Source organism: Rhopalosiphum padi, chromosome 2, assembly GCF_020882245.1.
Source record: "Rhopalosiphum padi isolate XX-2018 chromosome 2, ASM2088224v1, whole genome shotgun sequence".
Classification (NCBI taxonomy): domain Eukaryota; kingdom Metazoa; phylum Arthropoda; class Insecta; order Hemiptera; family Aphididae; genus Rhopalosiphum; species Rhopalosiphum padi.
Genome location: NC_083598.1, coordinates 51,650,752 through 51,670,916, shown reverse-complemented (window position 1 = coordinate 51,670,916; position 20,165 = coordinate 51,650,752). Strand labels below are relative to the sequence as shown.

Sequence of the window (20,165 nt, the reverse complement as noted above, 5' to 3'; positions counted from 1 at the left end):
GGCGCACCTAATGACCTAATCGAAAATCGAAATTGAACGCCCTACAAACTGCAAGTTGTAATATAAAGCGACTACGACTATGATATTATAATATTTTATTATTAACGCCGCGACGACCATAATATTATATTATTATTTATTATAATACGTATTATCAATGGCAAATTATTATGCCTTGGTCGGGAGGGGGGATCTAGATTTTCTCCGGTAGATAATTAGAGGAATTCCTGCTTTAGCACTGTAGAAAACAATAAATTGAACTAATGTTGCCATGTTGGACATAAATGACATTTTAAAAAATCTAAATGGTTTACTGGGTAGATAAAAAAAACTAAGAAATTTTTTTTATATTCGATAAATTTATATATTATGCTTTTATAAGTACAAAAAATATGAGTTGTTTTGTTTATTAGTAATTAGGCACTAATTTGGGTGATATCGTCCTCGGTTTTTTATAAAACTTCAAATAGTTCAAAACAATGCATGCACTTATAGTATAAATAATTATTAAGGTATAAAAAAAATCACTATACAACATATCAAGGACGAGACAAATTTAAAGGTCGGTAAAATAGTTTTGCCGGGCTGAATTTTTATTCATAGTCCGGACACTGCGTATTATTATTAATGTCGCGACTCGCGACAACGGCGTCGATCAGATCTGCAATACGGCGGATGCGCGCGACGTTATTTCGAGCCCGTTTCCATCGCGATGACGCCCGAACGGTGACGTCTGTCGCGGCGCTGACGTCCGGAAAACCGAAAACGAATAACAGAGGACGTGGACGTGGCGACAACAAACGATGTAGCACGCAGACGTCGCGGTCGCACAGACACGCCGTACACGGCGCGCGCGGTACTTCTATTCATAAACCGCGCGGGGTCGGCCACGGTTACAGACACGCGTAGGTACAGACCTATATAGATCGTACTTAGTGCTTATTTGACTTACACGCTTGGACCAAATGTCGTGAACCACCGCCAATCACGGGATTGGTAGCGTCAGGGAAACGGAGTGTAAGAATTAAGAAGAGTCACGAAAAAAACAACCGCATAAACTTCAACAATGTCATATTTTACAAAGAGGATCACTAATTAACATTGTTGTAGGACCACTTTATAGGAATTCGTGATTTTTTCGGGGACCATCAAAACATTCAAAACCTTGTGTTCGTGCTGATTTAAATAAAGCAGACAAAATGAAAATGAAAACGAAAAAAAAAAAAAAAATTCATTTCTCGTCGTTGAAATCAGCGCGAAACGGGACTATTTATTATATTATATAGTGACTACTATCTGGACGCGAATACGCGATAGAAATATAGAGAATTTCGGGGTTTTAGGCATTTAGCGCGTATAAGTCGCTACGACGAATCCAGTCGGAAATTCAGAAATCGGAATTGGATACGCCAACGCTGCCAATCGCTGTACATCCAGCAGTAGTGAATGAGAATAATATAACAATCAATAATTATAATTAAAATCGCGGATTCGCCGGCGGTCTGACGGGACTACGGGAGCAGCCCCACGAGGCCTGCTGACGGCGGTGACTGCCCGGTGTACTGAGCAGCTAGTGGATGAGTAGGAGGGGAAGGGAGGCGCCCAGCGTTGGCGGCACTGCGGCAGTTTCAGCTGACCCAGAATCGAATCGCGCGCGCCAGCCAGTCCTGCGGGAAAAAATAAAATAAAATAAAAAAATAGACAAAATATACAATATTATATGGGAGCGAACTGCGAAGCTGTATTATTAATGTAGTGGGTAACTGACAACTTTGCCTACTGCCTACTGTTTTTTAATATCGTGCAAAATTAATACCTTATACCGATTTACAGTCAAATGCAAACACCGTGTGTAAGTCATTCCGCAACGCTGTGGTGATTAGTGTGTATGGACCGTACGCTGACATGGTGATGTCAACGATTATTGTCGTGGACGGGCGTTTTTCTGTTGCTGGTGGTGCTATGCCCGTCGTTGTACAAGTAAGACGATATAATAAAGAATTATTTTCCACGGGGTCACCTACTGATGATGTCTTGTTACAGGTGTACTGTTAAAGAGACATGAGTGTTGCGATGGAACAGAACGGCGGTGGGGCCTTCGATCCTGGTAAGAAGAGCGACGACAAATCTGACAATTATATCTCTAAACGATGTTAAAGTATTGACCTATAGTTATGTTTATTTCACCTTTAGCTTTGGCCGGCCTATTGGAGTCGTTGGTGGGATCACGAGATGCCATTTCTGCATCCAAAGAAGAATTGGACTTTTTGTCCAACTTATTGCAAAGTAAGGAACTACACGCTCTGTTTAAAGTCTATAACAGCATTGTTGACCGGGTTCGTGACGATCGTCGATGTTCTCCTGTATTGTCAAGTTCTATGCAAACTACATTGGACGTCATGGAAGTTATATTGCCTAGGATTACCCTCAGCGATACATCTAGACAACTTTTTCAACTATTACAAAACCCTCACATACAGGTATGTATAGAGAACCGACAGAATTGTATTTAAATAATGATTTTATGATGAATATTTTAGGGACTTTTGTGTGCCCATGATGCAGTAGCTCAAAAAGACTACTTACCCCGACTGCCAGACATTCCTCAAGAGATGGATGAGGATGAAGAGACAATCAAGATTGTTCAATTGGTTAAAAGCACTGAACCATTGGTACTAATTATATAGTGAAATGTCCTAAGCATGATCATGTTTCCTATATGGCGGTGTATAATATTGTTTTATTTTATCCTATTAATTTAAGTGCTTGTTTCTTCTTTACCAGGTAGCATTTGCTGTAATTGCAATTTGTTATCAACAATAAATTAGAGTCTACAAATAAGGAACTTGGCTCTTAAGTTACCTTCTCCACAAATTGTACTTATAGCATTTGCTTGTAGCTTTTTATTTTTAAAAAAATGGTATATTCTTAATTTTATTCTAGTCCACTTTTTGTTTTGTTTTTTGTGTTTGTATTTTTTATATATATATTTATGTACCTAATACATTTTTTTATTTTTTTGCTATTTGCATTTTATTTTTTAACAATTCACAACCATAACTTCTTAATGGTTAATCTGTTGTTTTTTGTATTAACTGTTTTGCATTTCACAAGGATGGGGAACCTGATTCAGCTGAACCAATTGTGGTAAGTAGGGCGATAGGTTTACCGGGTGTACATTTGCCTAAATATTCTTAAACCATTATTAGTTTTTAAACTTTTGCTACACTATTGAACAGACAATTCTATGGTTGAAATGTGTGTCTTAATATTGTATTGTATTATTTATAGACAAACTGCATTTAATTAATGCGTGTCATTAATTAAGTGAGCATGGTTTTACATTAGTGTTCTAATTGTTCACGGCCTAGTTTTTATAATACTCAGTACTTGTATTGATGTTTTATAAACTATTGCCAATAAGCCAATACTAAATACTGAAAACCTCTAAATGTCCCCCCAATGACATTACAATCTTACATTGTTAAGGAAAAATGTTTTTTGTGTGAAGTTATTAAAGTAATGTATATTAAAACTTGGAAATTACAAAAAAAAAAATAACATTAAGTAGAAATGAGAAGTATATGGGACACATATTAGTAAAGCTTGAAAATAAATCAAAGTTTACCTGTGTAATTATTCTACTATAAGATATAAAAAAGAAATCCCAATGAATGCTTGAAATTGTAAAGTTTATACTTACAACGATTGGTGACAATTATAGGGTGCCACAATAAAAACTGATGAAGAAAATGGAAAAATCATTATAGCAAGGGTCATGCATGGTGGTGCTGCAGATAGATCTGGTTTAATAAATGTCGGTGATGAAGTTTGTGAAGTTAATGGAATTAATGTAGAAGGAAAGTCACCAGCAGATGTACTCCAAATACTAGTAAATAAAAAAATAATAATTTTAGTTATGTGATAAGTGAGAAGTAATAATTTTGGTTTACTTATAGCAACATTCTGAAGGTACAATAACATTCAAATTAATTCCGGCAGACCCAAAAGGTGGAGCACGAGAAAGCAAAATGAAAGTCCGAGCCCATTTTGATTTTAACACTGATGTTGATCCTTACATTCCATGCAAAGAAGCTGGCCTAAGTTTTACCAAAGGAGAGATACTTCATATTGTTAGTCAGGATGATCCTTATTGGTAATTTTTATTAATTTTTTGTTAATAATTTAAAGTTTATGATAAGTTTCTTACATTTATAAATCTAGGTGGCAAGCCCGGAAAGAAGGAGACCGCAATATGAGAGCTGGACTTATACCAAGTAAAGCCCTTCAAGAACGTAAAATAATTCATGAAAGATTATCTATGGCCGATCAAAAAAAGAAATGTAAGTTGTGTTTTTAATAGTTCTAATCAAAACAAAACAATTATACTTAATATATTTTTATTAACTTTATTTTTTTTTAAATTAATTTAGTAATACTTTAATTTTACTGATTGATGAAAAAAGTAATTTATTGTTCTTATGATTGTTTCTATTTTATGAAAATTTAGAATTTAAATTATAATCTATTATCTCAGTCATAAATTGTTCATAGTGTTAACAAAACCAAAACTAAGTTCTAAAATTTATTATTGGTATCAGTATCGACTATACCAATTAAAGTTTTATCGAATAAATTAAAATTTTAATTAATAAATACCTAGACATTTTAATAGTATATTATATAATAATCTCAAATTTGTTTTCAATTTGAGTATAAATTATAGGTTGTGAATGGGGTTGGTTTGAATATTTTACATTAAATAGCACTAAAAACACAAGTATATGTACTACTTAAATTTCAATAGTAGTTTATTTAGTTTAATTTTAATTATCACTAATAAAGTTAATTCTGTAAAAAGTACCCACTTTTTATTATTATTTTTTAGTTTTTAGTTTTATATTTTTTCTTTTTAAGAAGAAAATACAATTAATATGAATTTTATTTTAATTTAGTGTGTTTAATACCCTTATTTTTTTGTTTGTTTTATTAACATGTTTTTTATTTGTAGTGTATTGTGATTTAACACATGGCTATGTTTGCGGATTACAGGGGTCCTGGATACCATTAATGGGGGTTGTATTGGTGGGGGCGGTATGACATGTTTGCCAGACCGTTCATTAGCCAAGGACCCATTATGTGGGTCACTGGCCGCTCTGAACGATCTCGGTGAAGACATGGCGTCTGAATGTTCGGTACGTACACGTGTTAAAAAAGTTATCTATGACGCAGCTGAAAGTGATGACTATGATCGTGAAGACATTGCAACTTATGAAGAAGTTGTCAAGTTGTATCCAAGACCTGAACTTCCTCGACCCATTGTTTTAGTTGGACCACCTGGAGTTGGTAGAAATGAGCTAAAGAGACGTATTATGGAATTGAATCCTGACAAATATCACACACCTGTACCACGTGAGTAGAAAATAATTTTACAACAAATTTTGAACCTACCTTCAGTTACTACGTGTATTTTTTTATCAAATAAAAAATTGAATATTTATTTTAATATTCTGAATACCTACTACTTTTTGAAAAATAACTAATATGTTACATACCATAAATATTATTATAGATGTTATATAAATTATAATTATAATTACTATTTTAGTTAACATTTTATGTATTTATTGTGTTTATTGTATTCATGAGTGTATATTTGATCCAACGCTGTAGCCAGAAGAATTTTTTTTGGGGGGGGGGGGGGTGTTACAGTATAAATATGTAAATATAAATATGTATTATACAAGTTTTAAATATAATAGTCATTTAAACCTATTCAATCTTATTTCACGAAAAAATTTTGGGGGGCTGAACCTTGACCCCCCCCCCCTGGCTACGCCCTTAATTTGATCATAGTTTATTATGTAAATTATCAGTACAATAGATATATATTCATTAACAAATGTAGATGCATAAAAAATAAGTAATAAATGTCACTTATTTTTTTTAACTTAATAGATACATCCAGATCTCCTCGGCCCGGAGAAGTAAATGGTAAAGAATACAATTTCGTCCCTAGAGAATTGATGGAAGAACAAATAGCTCGTGGTGAATTTTTAGAATTTGGTGAATACAAAGGCAATCTTTATGGCACATCTTTAGAAAGTGTTAAATCAATCATACGTTCCGGACTTACATGTATTATAAATCCACATTATCAGGTAGAAGTGTAAATCTGTATTTTTATTGCAATACTGATTTTCGGTGTCTAAAATAATTATTTCTTGAAGGCATTAAAAATGTTACGCAATCCTGATATAAAACCATACATTATATATATTAAGCCACCAATATTTGACATATTAAAATCAACTAGAAATGCAGCATTCGCAATGTCAACATTTGATGAGACAAATTCTAGAGGTTTTACAGTAAGTGCGCGTTAATAAAAAAAAAATTAACATACTATAAGAAATCATATTTAGGATGATGAGTTCAATGAGATTCTAAGGAGTTCCAAGCGAATAGAATTTCTTTACGATCATTGGTTTGATGAAATAATAGTAAATGATGATTTCAAGTCTGCTCTGGAGCAGTTATTAGAAGCAGACCATAAATTAAAAACCGAACCATTATGGGCACCTGCTGCTTGGTTACAGTAATTTTTACAGTAAGCCTATTCTTTTTAGTTCTTTAGTATAAGTAAATATTATAAACTAATAAATTATTTTGTTCATTAGTTATGTGCGGAAACTAGTCAATCATTATTAACTCGTCACCAAAACAGTATTTATTAATGTCCAATAGAACACATCAAACTTCGACCAAAATAACAATTTAAAAAAAATAATACGATCAACATATTGTTCTAATTTTAAATGGATGTAGATATATAATTTTAATAGATTTTAAAATAATATTAAAGTTAGAGAAGAGTACTGAAAATAAAATGCAACTCTTTACACACAATAATTTATTTATGCTTTTAGAAAAAAATGTTAAATAACTTAATAATACGCTATTTACGGTTGTGAAATTTATTTTAGATTTTAACTAATATATTTTTACCCATTTCTAGTCAATAATTTTTAAAATCCCACATATATTGAGATTTTATTTGTAAATCTTAGGTCTTACAAATTATGTTTTGTGAAACTTTATCATTACTAATTATTTTTAGTATAGGCATTAAGCAAAATTTTCGTAAATGTATTTTGTTTTAATTCAAGTTATATTATTGTTAAAAACTTAAAAAATAGAATCTATAGCATACATGATTTAAAATCATACACACAACACACCAGACATATACCAACACTGTGTAACTATTTTAATTACAAATTTAATTTTGTTACACACTATATGTTAACATTATTTATAGATAAAATTTTAAGTATGCTGTTATTATTGTTGTATTTCATTCATATTTCATGATATGCCAATGGAACAAATATTTGTACTTATTTTAAAATCTTATTGAATTAATTTTTAAATCTGTTCTATAGCCTAATGTGAAATTGAAAATATATGAATTATTTATCATCTTATTCTAATGATGAAATACATTAATATAATATTAGGGTACATTTGTTGAATAATTGTGTTATTGTAACTATTTTTTCTCTATTTAAAAATAAAGTTTTAATAGTTAATACAGTGATTTTTAGAATATTGACATGAATTTTATGTATACTGAACATTTAATAAAATGTTAATTTAAAATTTAAATCTTAAATATTTTATATTGTTTTATATAAACATTTCTCATTTATTTTAAGATAACTGTTTAATTTACATTTTCGCCATTTAATAATACTTAAAATTATGTTCAAGTGAACATGAAATTTTAATAATGAGGCGAATATATTGGGTGACCAAAGAAGATCAAACCTTTGCAATCTTCTAAAAAAATGGAGATTATAATTTTGTTATTTCTATGAAATTCACGGGGAGAAGTGCTATAAGTATTAAATGTTTTGATAAAAAAGTTAATAATTATGGTAAATAATTTTTCATTTAATTATTTAAAAAAAAAATTGAAAATAGACATTTTGTATTTTATTGTTCTGAAAATTTTGAGGTTTCATTTTATTTTCATTAATCTTATGATTTTTAATACTTTTTCTAGTTTCAAGAAAAATTGTGAATTATTTTATTCTAGTGCCACTGTGCCAGTGTTATCAAAAATGTGATCCTCGGGGTCATACATATATAATAATACGAAAATATTCTCAAAACTGAAAAATATATATTTAAAATTCCAATGCTAATGAAAAAAAATGTTAAAAATCAAAATTTTAAGTATTATTTTACTTAAAATTTTGATTTTTAACAAAATGGCTATTTTCAATTTTTTTGAAAATCATTAAATTAAAATATAAAATACTTTAAATTCTTGTCATTGTCTCATATATATGATGATATCTCCATTATTAATTTCAGGAGATATCGCAATAGGTAAATCCTCGAGGGACAAGGTACAGCGAAACTATCTAGTTTTTAAATGGTACTTTCAATTGTGGTTCATAATTAATTCATTGTGTTTAAAGTTAAATTACGACAATAGATTGTTATCGTTTGGTCGTCGATTACGTAAATAACTGGATGTATAATTAAGCAAATTCATCGGTCACTGGCCATCACCAATCATCATATAAAAGAATTAGTACAAACTAGTCGAACTACAAAATAAACTTACAATTAATATTTTTAGTTTTTATTGGAAAGGCTGAATCATAATCAAATTAATACTAATTATTTTGTGTACAAAAAGTACAATTAGAAATAGGTTAGACTATTATATGTTATCGTTTTCCTGATACTCCAATAAATTTTTTAATTTTTAATTAAAAAAGCATAATATTTTTATAATTCTTGTGCATTTTAATTTCATTTTTATCAGTAACAGTCTTTTCTGCAGTAATAACAATACAGATATGTGCAACTTTGATTTTTTAAAAACCATGCTTAAATCTGACTGCATCCCATTTTAAATTCAATTTAATTTACTTCTGTATCTACAACACATCTAGAAGTTCTTAGCAGATATTATCATTTATTTTGTATCATATTAATTTTTATAAAGATAATTAAAACTAAAAAACATTTTGCTCTGAATTGAATATATTATAATACAATTTAAATGAATTTTTAATAAAAAAAAAAAAAAAATAATATAAATTCAGATATGTTTGTTGGAATATCACTTATTCACTTATTTTATATAATCAAAACAATACCAACATTTTTCCATTAGAATCAACTTTCTATGATTATTTGTTACTAAGATATACTAAGTTTAAGATAAAACTTAGTCTAATTATGGCACTTATAAGGTAATATTAATTATTAATTTACTATCTTGGGTATAAAAAATATGCTTATTAATCATTTAAAAAATAATTAATAAAAGTTAAGTCATAAAATATGTTTTAATTTTATCACGTACAACAAGTATTTCATTGTTAAGACACAAAAATTACAAAAAAAATTTTGATTTGAAAAAATTAATTGGGCGTCATGGATAAATCAGTTATCAACATATATTTAATTTTTAAGAATGAAGTAATAATGTATAATAAAAGTTTATGTTTACTATTATATTCATAAGAAATAAAATATTACACTAATTGTTGTTTTATATTTGAGTGAATTAAAATAACGTAAAGACTATAATAAGATAAAAAGTACCTGATTACCAAATTTACTTAATTCATTATTAAAAATAAATAATTTTAGATGTCATAAGATTACACTATTATTGCATTTAAAATTTTATACATATTTTCAATGATAATGTTTATAAAAAATTAACTTTATATACAAACTTCAAAATGTTTATCAATTTTTTACAATTCTTGATTTATCTGTCTTGTATCTCCTTTAGGTGGAGCCTCATGTAAGCATTTTTGATCAGAATCCTTCAATGCACGATCTTTGCATAAATAACTTCTTAAGCTTTCAACTTGATCATTAAAATACCATTGCTCTATATCTGATTCGTAAGTTTCCAACAAATCTTCACACTTTAAAAAAAATAAAATATATTATATTATATTTATTACTAAACATTTTAAATGAAAATTTACTTGAGTTTTCATATTTGTAATTTCTACTGAAGGTTTGTCCCAAAGTTCATACGGTATACCAAGCTCAACTTTAACACCTTTATTCCTATAAGAAACATGTATTTATAACTTAATACAGTGCACAGAATTCATAATAATAAAAGTTAACTTACACAAGGCCATGTAATGTTTGAAAAGTTTGACTCATTCCTTTAGCAAATCGTGTACTATCAGTTCTTTCTTTATGAATATTATACTTAAGTATTCTTTCACAAAGGCCATCTAGTGATTCGACTAAACGCAGTTCCCTTATAACAGAACATAAATAGGATTTATAAAAACTAATTGAGTATTTATGAAACTTTTAAACTCACGATTTTTTATACTCTTTTTTCTTCTTTGGCTGATCTATTGAATAACCGAGCTCTAAGTATTCACTAGTCTTGCCGGTCTCTTGTAAACGTCCCTCTAATTCTTCTGCCAATATTTTACAAACTAAAACAATACATATAATTGCATGTTTGAATTCATAATTGTTATAATTAAAATCCATTAACAAGTACCAATAATACTTAATATTATATTCAACAAACCTTCACATTTATTAGCATATTTAACACCATCCTCTGACGTAGTACTCAATGATTTAGCTATCAAAAGTATGAAAACTAATGACTTTATTAAAAAAATCATCTTATTGATTTAATTTGTTTTTTATTTAACAATACATAATCACACAATAAGTACTAAACATTGTTGATTAATTTTCTTACAAGTTGAAGCGAATAGTGAATGCCGAATACTTAAGATATTATTATTTAAAAATAGATTATTTAATTGTCAATAACCGGCCTGGAGGTTTTAAAATTTAAATCAGCAGAATTTCCTGAACCGAAATCGAGTATCGATCATCGATTACCTTCTACATAGTTTCCCATTATATAACTTATCTAAATTTCAATAATTATTTATTTTCTTATCAGCGCTGTACTAATCATTATCACAGAATATGATACAATATTTATCTACAACATTTTTTTTTTTTTTTTTTCTTTATTAATATATATACAATCTGTACACAAGGCACAATAAGAATATAGGCTATAATATTACAGGAGGAAAATCTTGAGTGAAGAAGCCACCCACTGATGACACTTCGTCAATCTACAACATAAATATTAAATAATTAATTTTGAGGGTTGTGGTCAGTTTTAAGTATTTTTTGAACGGCTGCTCAGAGTTATCTTTAAAAAAAGAATCTCGGGTCATATAATTATTTTTCATTAAAAACTCATTTAATCACTCTCTCACTACATATATATATATATTATGTGTAAATATATTTAGCGTCAGATTTATAGTTGTGGCGCTCCAGGGCCCATAACAAATAGAAATTCTCGTATATATTCAACTTGGAGCAAAGTATATAGGTATACACACTTTTTTTAATAGCCCTAATTAGCCTGCTGAAATAATACCATTATTTACATAATTAAAATAGCATTGTAATAACAGTATTTTTAATTTTTATATTAACATTTATCATGACAAACATGATGTTGATTTGAATGCTATAACAATATTCCTGAAAGATTTTCCTATCGGTTATGCAAAAAAGTTAAAAATTATTTCATTGGTAAAAACCTTACTGATCCATTAGCATCAAATGGAACATTTTTTTTAACACTTGAGAAAGAGTAGTCATATTTACACAATACTGTGGTCGATAAAAGACAAACAGTCTCATCTCTTATGGTACTTAATGTTGAAAAACGAAAAGTTAAGAATATCAATCTAAAATCTGTAGATGTATTTGCTAAATTTGATCATAACAATATATATAAATAACGAAAAACAGTAGTTAACTAAAAACAAAATAGACATAGTACATTTTGTAGCAAACAGTGTAATTATAATTATTATCCGTTAAATAATAACTAACGATATTTGCCATTTAAAGTTTTAACAGTAAAAATATTAATTAAAAATAATAATAAATATGCATAAATGTATTTTTATATAAAAAAAATAACGATTTATTCACAGTATAAAAACTATATTACTCGTAGCTTAATGTTTGTGATTTCAAAAAAACTGATGACGGTTGATGGCCTACCTATTTTAATACATTTATGATGGTCTGGTGTTTACAGGATTATATTGACAAAGTGTATTTAATTAATTGTTTCTGTATAGGAAACAAAAATTCCAATTTGTAAGACAAAAAAAAATTATAATTCTTATAAAATCCTACAAATTATGCTGAGGGTATGCTGATTATTTTAACAATTAACTATTATTATTCTACTTCTACTTATTATAAAATATTCAGTAACTTTCTTATAATAATTAACATTTAAAAACATTTTTTAATCAACTTTATTCTACAAATACAAAAATACATATTATGTAATTCAAAACTGAACACAAAAGCTTTGATCTCTAGTCTTATCTTTATTTAACACCCACCAATTTGAGCATTTCCCAAATTTAACTATAAATATATATTATTAAACATGATAAATTAATTTATATAGTCAATAAAATCATTATGAAAAAAATATAAACATATCAATTTTAGAATTTTTCAATCTTGATTATTTAACAGTATTTGCGCGTCTGAAATCGTCCGTGCGCTTTTTGTATGTGATAAACATAGCCCAAAAGAAACCAACCATGTTATGGAACAACACTCTTAACTAAAATGAAAATCTGAATTAGTCAAAGTAAATCAATAAATAAAATATGAAAGAACTTTAACTACTAACCATTGGAGGCACAAATTTTAGGTTAAAGAACTGTACCAATGAGACAATTTGCCAATTTGCTTTCAGTATAGGCCAATAAATTGCATATATTTGCTTCATTGTATCTTCATGTGATTTTCCCTATAATAATTTATTGTTATTATTTGTTTATATCCAGTAATTATTATACAAAAATACAAAATATTAACTTCATACCTCAAATCTTGACAACACATATAAAGAAAGAAACTGATAAAATGGTGTAAATAATAAACGTTCAATACCAAATTTTAAAAAAACCATTTTTGATGAATTTTCTGGAAAAGTGCTTTCTAATGACTCGTAAAAAAAATGTGGTACTGGCCCACCAAATAAGAGACTGCAAAAAAATAAATACTACTACTATACTATTGTAATTATTAAATTAAAAATGGCATGCTAATTTTAATAATAAATATTAAATTATAACAGTAAAGATATATGTACATAATAAACTGATTTTCTGGTTACCCAAATAATCCAAAAGCCACAACACTATCCTGGTCAATCATCTTAGCCCCAGCAATATTCTGTAACGTAATATTTCCAAGTGATGCAATAATACAACTAAAAAAAAAAAAATGTTTAAAATTATTGAAAAATATAACATTTTCTAATGAAAAATAATACCTGGTAATTGATTTTGTCCGAATAGGTCTTGAATTTAAGCGTTCCAAATAGGTCAACACTAAACTTTGTAAAAATTCAGCAGGTTTTGAAAGTGCCATTTTAAAAAATGTACTAATTACTGTCTTATAATATAACCTGTAAAAAATACACAAATACATTAAGAATTGGTTGTATTAATTTAAATTTATTGCATTTAAATAGGCATAGTTAGGTATCTATACAAATTTTATAAAAATCGTTTGAGCTTACTTTTTCTTAATTAATACGTTTCAGTGATATACAAAATAAATAATAATATTTGCTTAAAACGTTTTAAAAAAACAATAAATAGAAAAAATAACAACAATATGCACTAAAATACTTGAATTAGATGCCGGATTCCACAAGTGAGTGTGAAACTGTGAAATCTTTAGTGTTCAAACATGTTCATCACTTTCCAACGTTACATCCGGCATGTCCTATCAAAATATTGCCTATCGTTTATCTAACTTTTAATTTCTAGGTCATGTAATCATTGTTGTTTACGAATACTTGCAGAATACTAGATTGTGCGACATGTATCATTCTTCAAAATACAATATTATACCTACAACTGGTCCTACTGATATCAAGTAGTAATCCCCCACCATCAAGTATCGTTCGTAAATTGTTATTCAACCATTTCAATCGTACAACCGTACAAGAACTACGAAACGGTCTACTGGCAAGTGTCAATACCGACAATACTTACCAAAACGTGTAGTATTACTGTAGTAGTGCCATTGGTTAAATATACTTAATATTTATCAATGGTTGTACCTACTACGGTACTACCTACTACCTACCTATAACATAATAATATAATATCAGAAATGTAAAATTGAATCATAATTCATGACAGAGGCGATGCTACGTGGAGGAAACAAGGGTTGGTTAAAAATTTGATTTAGCCCCAATATCATTATTAATATATAAAATAGTATTAATTAATTTAAAGAGTTCTTAGACGTCAGTTATATTATTTTAAGTTTGACTATTTTGACTGTTATATTCAAATCAAATAGGTTTTTTTTTCACATGCCACATTTAGAAGTAAAAATACTCAATAAAGTTAATAGTTAATACTAACTGTACACTTTCTAAAATATCATAGATACATAATAAATAAAAAGTTACGTATTATTGTTACAAACGAATAAAAGAAAACAGGAAATTTAAAGTTGTACTGTAGTAGTAGTACTTTTGTGATAATAATATACCTAGTAGGTATATATTTTGAATTTTGATTATTTATTTAGAAATATAACATATTATACCCAAAACATACATAGCAATACTTTTCTGAAAATATGGTAAAAATAAATTAATGGGTGATCGAGTAGCCATACATAAATGCACCAATAGAAAAAAAATGGCCTGATATCGCCCCCCGGCCCCCTCCCAATAAAAAAATGTCTAGCGTCGCCACTGATCATAGTATGTTAATATCTACTATAATCACTGAGATAGATAACAACTACTAGCGAGTCCGTGCTCCAGTAGTTGTTATCTATCTCAGTGACTATAATACTATAACCTGACTCAAACGCAGGAAAAAATCACGGGGGGAGGTTAAAAATGTTTATAAATATCATACTACCTTACTTATTCACGTGTAGGTCAGGTAATTTATTTTTTGTTCCTGTTATTTCTGAGGGGGTTTAAACACCCAACCGCCCCCTGCGTTCGCGCCTGTATATAACTATACTCTAGATTACATTATAAATTTATAACATTATTAACTCGTTTAACTCTATAATTGTATAGAATTAATGATAGATTGGTAGACGGTATAATACGATTAAAATGAACAACACTTTGTTTACATTTTGGTAATATGTAGATAAGTAGATTGTATATAATAATTATTAATTATATAATTACAAAAAGGTTATTGATTTTATATCCCTAATAAATTTAAATTTAAACATTATACAAATAACATGTTGAATTATTATTATGTTTTCATGTTTAGCTAACCTATACTGATGTAATACAAAACTTAGTAATACCACAAAAAATTTAAATTTAATTGAAACATATTTTACGTTGAATACATTCTCATAATAGTTCGCATATATAATATTATGTATCTATAGATATTAGATACCATAATTACTTAATAAGTTAACCTATTATAATTTATTGTTATATTATTTAGTATGATTGTGAAAATCGTGTGACAAAATCTTGTGTGAGATATGGCATTTACTCAGAACAGTCATCTGACGATGTGTCGACGGACAGGAACGAGAGAGAATCCCTATTATCTGCGCAACGTTTGTAATCCGAGGATTGACACTAACAGCGAATTGACAGTAAACCCGTGTATGTGTACGGATAAAAAATCATACTCATGCGACGTGTGTGGTAAGTTGTTTTCTCAAAGTAGCAATTTGACCAGTCACCTGCGGACGCACACAGGTGAAAACCCGTACCCTTGAAACGTATGCGTAAGTTGTTCTCTCAAAGGCTCACTTTGACCAGCCACCAGCGTTTAGGATATTAGGCGACGTATGATATCAGCGGTAAGTCGTTCACTCGTTGTGGCAGTCTTACGAGTTACAATAAAAGGGCGAACCAGAAGTCAATGTTTTTTGTATGCGGACGTGTCCGTAAATTTCACGACGTTGCAGTCTTTGAAAACAATAATCCTTTCATTATGATTTCAATTATTAATGATGCTGTTGATAATTATTATGTTTGTGACAGTTAACAACATTTTATTATGTGCACACCCTTGTTAATTTCATTGTTTTGTATGTATCAAAATTAAATAGTTATATGTTGTGAAAACCAAATAGTCGTTGTCCTTTAGTTTTAATAAATAAACAGAGCTATATATAGCCATATGCCCATATAGGTAAATCATAAAAATAGTATACAAGATAAAAATACAATATAAAATAATAATTGCGAAGTTAAAACAAGAGAGGTGTAATTCACGCTGTGTAAATGGTAACTATGATCAGTGACGGATTCAGGATTTAATTTTGGAGAGGGCCCATAGTCCAAAACGCAAATCTTAAATTTTTTCAATAATTAACAAATTCATACAAATAGACAATAATTTTAAATGTGTATTTAACTTTTGTCAACGAAGCCGAGGCCCTTCGGGCCCCCCTTAAATCCGCCACTGACGGTGATATGACCCTATATCGCCAAATTAGGTACTTCCTCTTGGAAAAAAATTAACCTGTTTTTTGGACATACTCGGCGTTGAACGTGGCTTTATGAACTTTGAAATCCTAGACTAATATTCCATATTTTATTGAAAATATCATTGTTGATAACATATATATTTTTATTTTGCTTTCTATCCCTTTAATAGTGGACCATTATTCGACATTTACATTTTAAATGTTGTATATTGTGTATACATTTCTAATATTAATTAATAATATATTAAATTTTCCATCTTTATATTGTTTTTTCAGTAAGACTATTATTAATTTAAAACTATTTATTTTTTTTATTAGTAATAACTAGAATAAATAATTTATATATTTTTAATTTTATAATAAAAAACAGATAATAATAAATTTTAAAGGACTAGTGTCCACTACTTCAACTAATTATTCTGCATTGTGCATATAATTGGTTATATTTATAGTTATATACTTATATACACATTTTAAGAGGTAATAAATCTGTCTTATACATACCTACCTTTTATATTATGTAGGCGTCTACCGCGGTAAATCACAGTATATTCAAAAGTTATTTATAAATCATTTTTTAATATTATTATTATGTACAAAAATTTGATTAATTATTCAAAAGATTTTTATATGATTTGGATACAGGTATGTTGGCGATGTTGCCATTTTGGTATAATATTTTATTGTGACCTCCAGCGTAGTAAATAATCAGTAAACTTTGAAACATGGAAAACTTTTAGCAATAAAGGGTACGTAAAATTGGTTAAACAAATTACAAGGTTAGTAGTTACATTACAAACTACAAAGGTTGTTATATAATTATATATATATACCTAATAGTAATATTAATAATTTTATATAGAAGAAGTAGTCAATAAAATACAGGATATTAATTGAAAAATTCAACCTAAAGTTCACTTTGTATATTTTTTTGTTATCTATTTTTTTTTAAATCGTTTTTGTGCACTAAAGATACAAGCATACCTAATTATACAAACAGTATAGCCAGTATAGATAATATTTCACGGTTAAATTAATTTTTCTTTTTGATTAATTTATTAAATGCATTTTTAATTATGATTTATATTCTATATAATGGTAATTAATAATTATGTACCAACTGCACATATTATTATACCTCTATAATATAATTAGAAATTTTTATTTTTATATTTTTGCTACTATATTAGATTATTATACTAAATTATATAGACATGTTTATTATTTATATAACATCTTGAACATTTTAATCGCAGACTAAATGCAGCAACTACGTTTATAGATATTATTATGACATATATATTAATGGTATTTGTATTTAATAATTATATTTCTCTTTGATGAATTAACAAATATAATCTAAAAATTAAACAATAACTTAAAATAGGTAAAATATTGTAATAAGGTTTCAACTTAATATAATTTGAATAATTTGTTAGTCTAAATATTTTATAATTAATTATGCCATTAAATAACATACAAATACGTATATATCACTTTATATAGCTATCTGATAACTGAAAAAATAATTAAACCTATGTTCATAACAATATATAGGTAGTTATTAATTAAGATTATTCATATTATTATTTTTTGTTTTTATGTTATTTGAAAATTACATTGTGTACTTGTTCAAGAATTATTAGTTGGACAATTTGCATTACTAAATTGAACTTTGACAAAATAAAGAAATTGTTTATAATTTAAATTACCAATGTTGCTTACTAAAAAATTTAATTAGTCTGAGTAAAAACTTGAAACTTGTTCAAAAATTTGTTAAATATTTTTTATTATTATTTTAAATCAATAAAAAAAAACCGGGGAAATTAGTCTGCAGCTTAGTTTATAGATCAAGTGTTCCTTGTTATTGAATAGATTATGATAACAATGTTATCACATTAATTTTTTATGAATGATTGAAGTTTTACGATCTGTCAAATAACTTATTTAAATAACTCTAAATGATTTATGATATTTTGGTGTAACTTATAATTCAAAAACAAATAGCTGTAGATACTTAAAATTTTTACCAAATGTTTATATTATTATTTCCTGTAGATGATAATATTTTCAAAATATTTTGACTTTTTTTGGATTATTCATAAACATTTTCAGTTTACAATTTTTTTTTAGTTTTATTTTTTTAGATATTAACAACAATTTTTTAGATCGGTCAAGCTTGAACATTTAATAAAAGGTCCCACATAAGATTTTTATACCTAAATAAAAATATTTAAAATACATATAAGCACGATTTATTTTTATAAGCATTTAAAGTTAAAATTTTAACAAATTTCTCAAAATTACGATCATTTTTTATAATTCGAAAACTTTATTCGCGGGGACTTAATATTTGTACTTACATTATGAAGTTTACTATTCTCGATCAACATAATAATTATTTTTAACTTATTTAGATTAATTTTAAGATATCACCTATGTATTCTATAAACACTGTTTTACAATAAAGTGGTATTGACATAAAAGTTAATAATATTTATAAATACAATGCAAGTTTAAGTTTCATTTACATACTTCAATTATGATTTATTTTAAATTTGTCTGATTTACATGGATATAATTTAATACTTTTTTTATTGTTCAAATTTTACATGTAATTCTGCAGAGGTGTATATAGGATTTTTTTGAGAAGGGGGATATGAAATATTTTTTTAGTGCTGTTGCAATCTTTTAACTTCAGTTACTCCATGTAAGGCATTTTATACCTATCTATAATTGTACTGCTTACACTTGGTCTAAAAAAAAGCAATGGAGGGGATCTATCCCCCCCATAAATACGTTACTATAATGCATATATCCACCGATCGTAGAGTGTACGGCTGTACATCTACTTAGTATATTCTCATGTATTTATTATATAATACAACAGTTTTCAATATTTAATTCAACTGAATCGACTGAATTCGAAATGTAGAAGTAGGAACCTATATTTCTATAGCTATAATAGCAATATAGCATCAATAGCTCGATTTAGGTTAATATGTTAAAATGTTGTTAATTATCATAATTTACATATCAATCGAGTTCAGTATTTTATCGGGCTTGCAATATTATGTGTTGTGTTTTATAATAAGCTGAGTCGTTGTACCTATGTATATATAGCATAATAATAGTAATGTGCGTTATAAAAACGACACAAAAATGTATATTTCGTAATGGTTTTATCACATTAAACCATACATATAGGTACTACTAATGATACACACACACACACACATATATACATATAGCCTATATAGGTATATCAAGGTAGGGAGCGAAATGTTTAACAGGGTCTTGCTACGTCTCACCTGCTATAGTAGTGTTATATAATTTAGCAGGGGAAACCGTTGGACCGCAGAGCCGATCATGTATAGTTGCACGGTACGACCCCTAAAAACTTTAACCCCGCGCTCACTATTCTTCATCATCACCACCACACTTACTCCGCCAAAACCTCCCCCGCACTCCGTTAACCACCGTGTTCGAGCACCCCGCCTAGATGTGACGTCACCGCTGTTAGCAAGGGTGTCGCGCGACGGGGTGGCGCGGCGTGGCGCCAC

The 20,165-nt window shown here is 28.2% G+C and overlaps 3 protein-coding genes across 9 annotated transcripts; 1 reads left to right on the top strand and 2 right to left on the bottom strand.

Annotated features, from left to right (window-relative positions):
• Positions 1 to 1,599: 1,599 nt before the first annotated feature.
• Positions 1,600 to 7,668, top strand: LOC132920397 (MAGUK p55 subfamily member 7). Of its 6 annotated transcripts, none has more exons than XM_060982762.1 (14): positions 1,600 to 1,755; positions 1,834 to 1,980; positions 2,044 to 2,107; positions 2,173 to 2,480; positions 2,541 to 2,672; positions 3,115 to 3,147; positions 3,725 to 3,892; positions 3,960 to 4,156; positions 4,225 to 4,343; positions 5,053 to 5,412; positions 5,959 to 6,161; positions 6,231 to 6,371; positions 6,426 to 6,610; positions 6,681 to 7,668. In XM_060982762.1, the coding sequence occupies exons 3-13, from the start codon at positions 2,062 to 2,064 to the stop codon at positions 6,600 to 6,602; spliced, it is 1,884 nt and encodes a 627-aa protein (XP_060838745.1). In that variant the 5' UTR covers positions 1,600 to 1,755; positions 1,834 to 1,980; positions 2,044 to 2,061; the 3' UTR covers positions 6,603 to 6,610; positions 6,681 to 7,668. The 6 variants fall into 6 exon arrangements, with proteins under 6 accessions (XP_060838745.1, XP_060838744.1, XP_060838743.1 ...); XM_060982761.1 differs by having other exon boundaries at positions 1,611 to 1,759; XM_060982760.1 differs by having other exon boundaries at positions 1,645 to 1,980.
• A 1,789-nt stretch (positions 7,669 to 9,457) lies between these two features.
• LOC132922630 (protein canopy 4) lies at positions 9,458 to 10,963 on the bottom strand. Its single transcript, XM_060986241.1, has 5 exons — positions 10,601 to 10,963; positions 10,382 to 10,502; positions 10,181 to 10,315; positions 10,029 to 10,113; positions 9,458 to 9,965 (listed from the first exon to the last, which is right to left on the bottom strand). The coding sequence occupies exons 1-5, from the start codon at positions 10,698 to 10,700 to the stop codon at positions 9,789 to 9,791; spliced, it is 618 nt and encodes a 205-aa protein (XP_060842224.1). The 5' UTR covers positions 10,701 to 10,963; the 3' UTR covers positions 9,458 to 9,788.
• A 1,405-nt stretch (positions 10,964 to 12,368) lies between these two features.
• LOC132919920 (PXMP2/4 family protein 3) lies at positions 12,369 to 13,999 on the bottom strand. 2 transcript variants are annotated; one of them, XM_060981857.1, is made up of 6 exons: positions 13,785 to 13,999; positions 13,424 to 13,558; positions 13,265 to 13,360; positions 12,971 to 13,133; positions 12,776 to 12,895; positions 12,369 to 12,706 (listed from the first exon to the last, which is right to left on the bottom strand). In XM_060981857.1, exons 2-6 carry the CDS (start codon positions 13,519 to 13,521, stop codon positions 12,605 to 12,607), a joined length of 579 nt encoding a protein of 192 aa, XP_060837840.1. In that variant the 5' UTR covers positions 13,522 to 13,558; positions 13,785 to 13,999; the 3' UTR covers positions 12,369 to 12,604. The 2 variants fall into 2 exon arrangements, with proteins under 2 accessions (XP_060837840.1, XP_060837839.1); XM_060981856.1 differs by having other exon boundaries at positions 13,673 to 13,997.
• Positions 14,000 to 20,165: the final 6,166 nt, after the last annotated feature.

Bases quoted from the DNA above. Each gene is read 5' to 3' on its own strand.
- LOC132920397 (XM_060982762.1), top strand. From the start codon at position 2,062: ATGAGTGTTGCGATGGAACAGAACGGCGGTGGGGCCTTCGATCCTG. The intron at 3,148-3,724 runs GTAAGTAGGGCG...TGACAATTATAG, and splicing joins ATTCAGCTGAACCAATTGTG to GGTGCCACAATAAAAACTGA. The intron at 6,162-6,230 runs GTAGAAGTGTAA...TATTTCTTGAAG, and splicing joins TTATAAATCCACATTATCAG to GCATTAAAAATGTTACGCAA.
- LOC132919920 (XM_060981857.1), bottom strand. From the start codon at position 13,521: ATGGCACTTTCAAAACCTGCTGAATTTTTACAAAGTTTAGTGTTGACC. The intron at 13,361-13,423 runs GTATTATTTTTC...TTTTTTTTTTAG, and splicing joins CGGACAAAATCAATTACCAG to TTGTATTATTGCATCACTTG. The intron at 13,134-13,264 runs GTAACCAGAAAA...ATTTTTTTGCAG, and splicing joins GTGGCTTTTGGATTATTTGG to TCTCTTATTTGGTGGGCCAG.
- LOC132922630 (XM_060986241.1), bottom strand. From the start codon at position 10,700: ATGATTTTTTTAATAAAGTCATTAGTTTTCATACTTTTGATAGCTAAA. The intron at 10,114-10,180 runs GTAAGTTAACTT...TGTTTCTTATAG, and splicing joins CAAACATTACATGGCCTTGT to GAATAAAGGTGTTAAAGTTG. The intron at 9,966-10,028 runs GTAAATTTTCAT...TTTTTTTTAAAG, and splicing joins TTACAAATATGAAAACTCAA to TGTGAAGATTTGTTGGAAAC.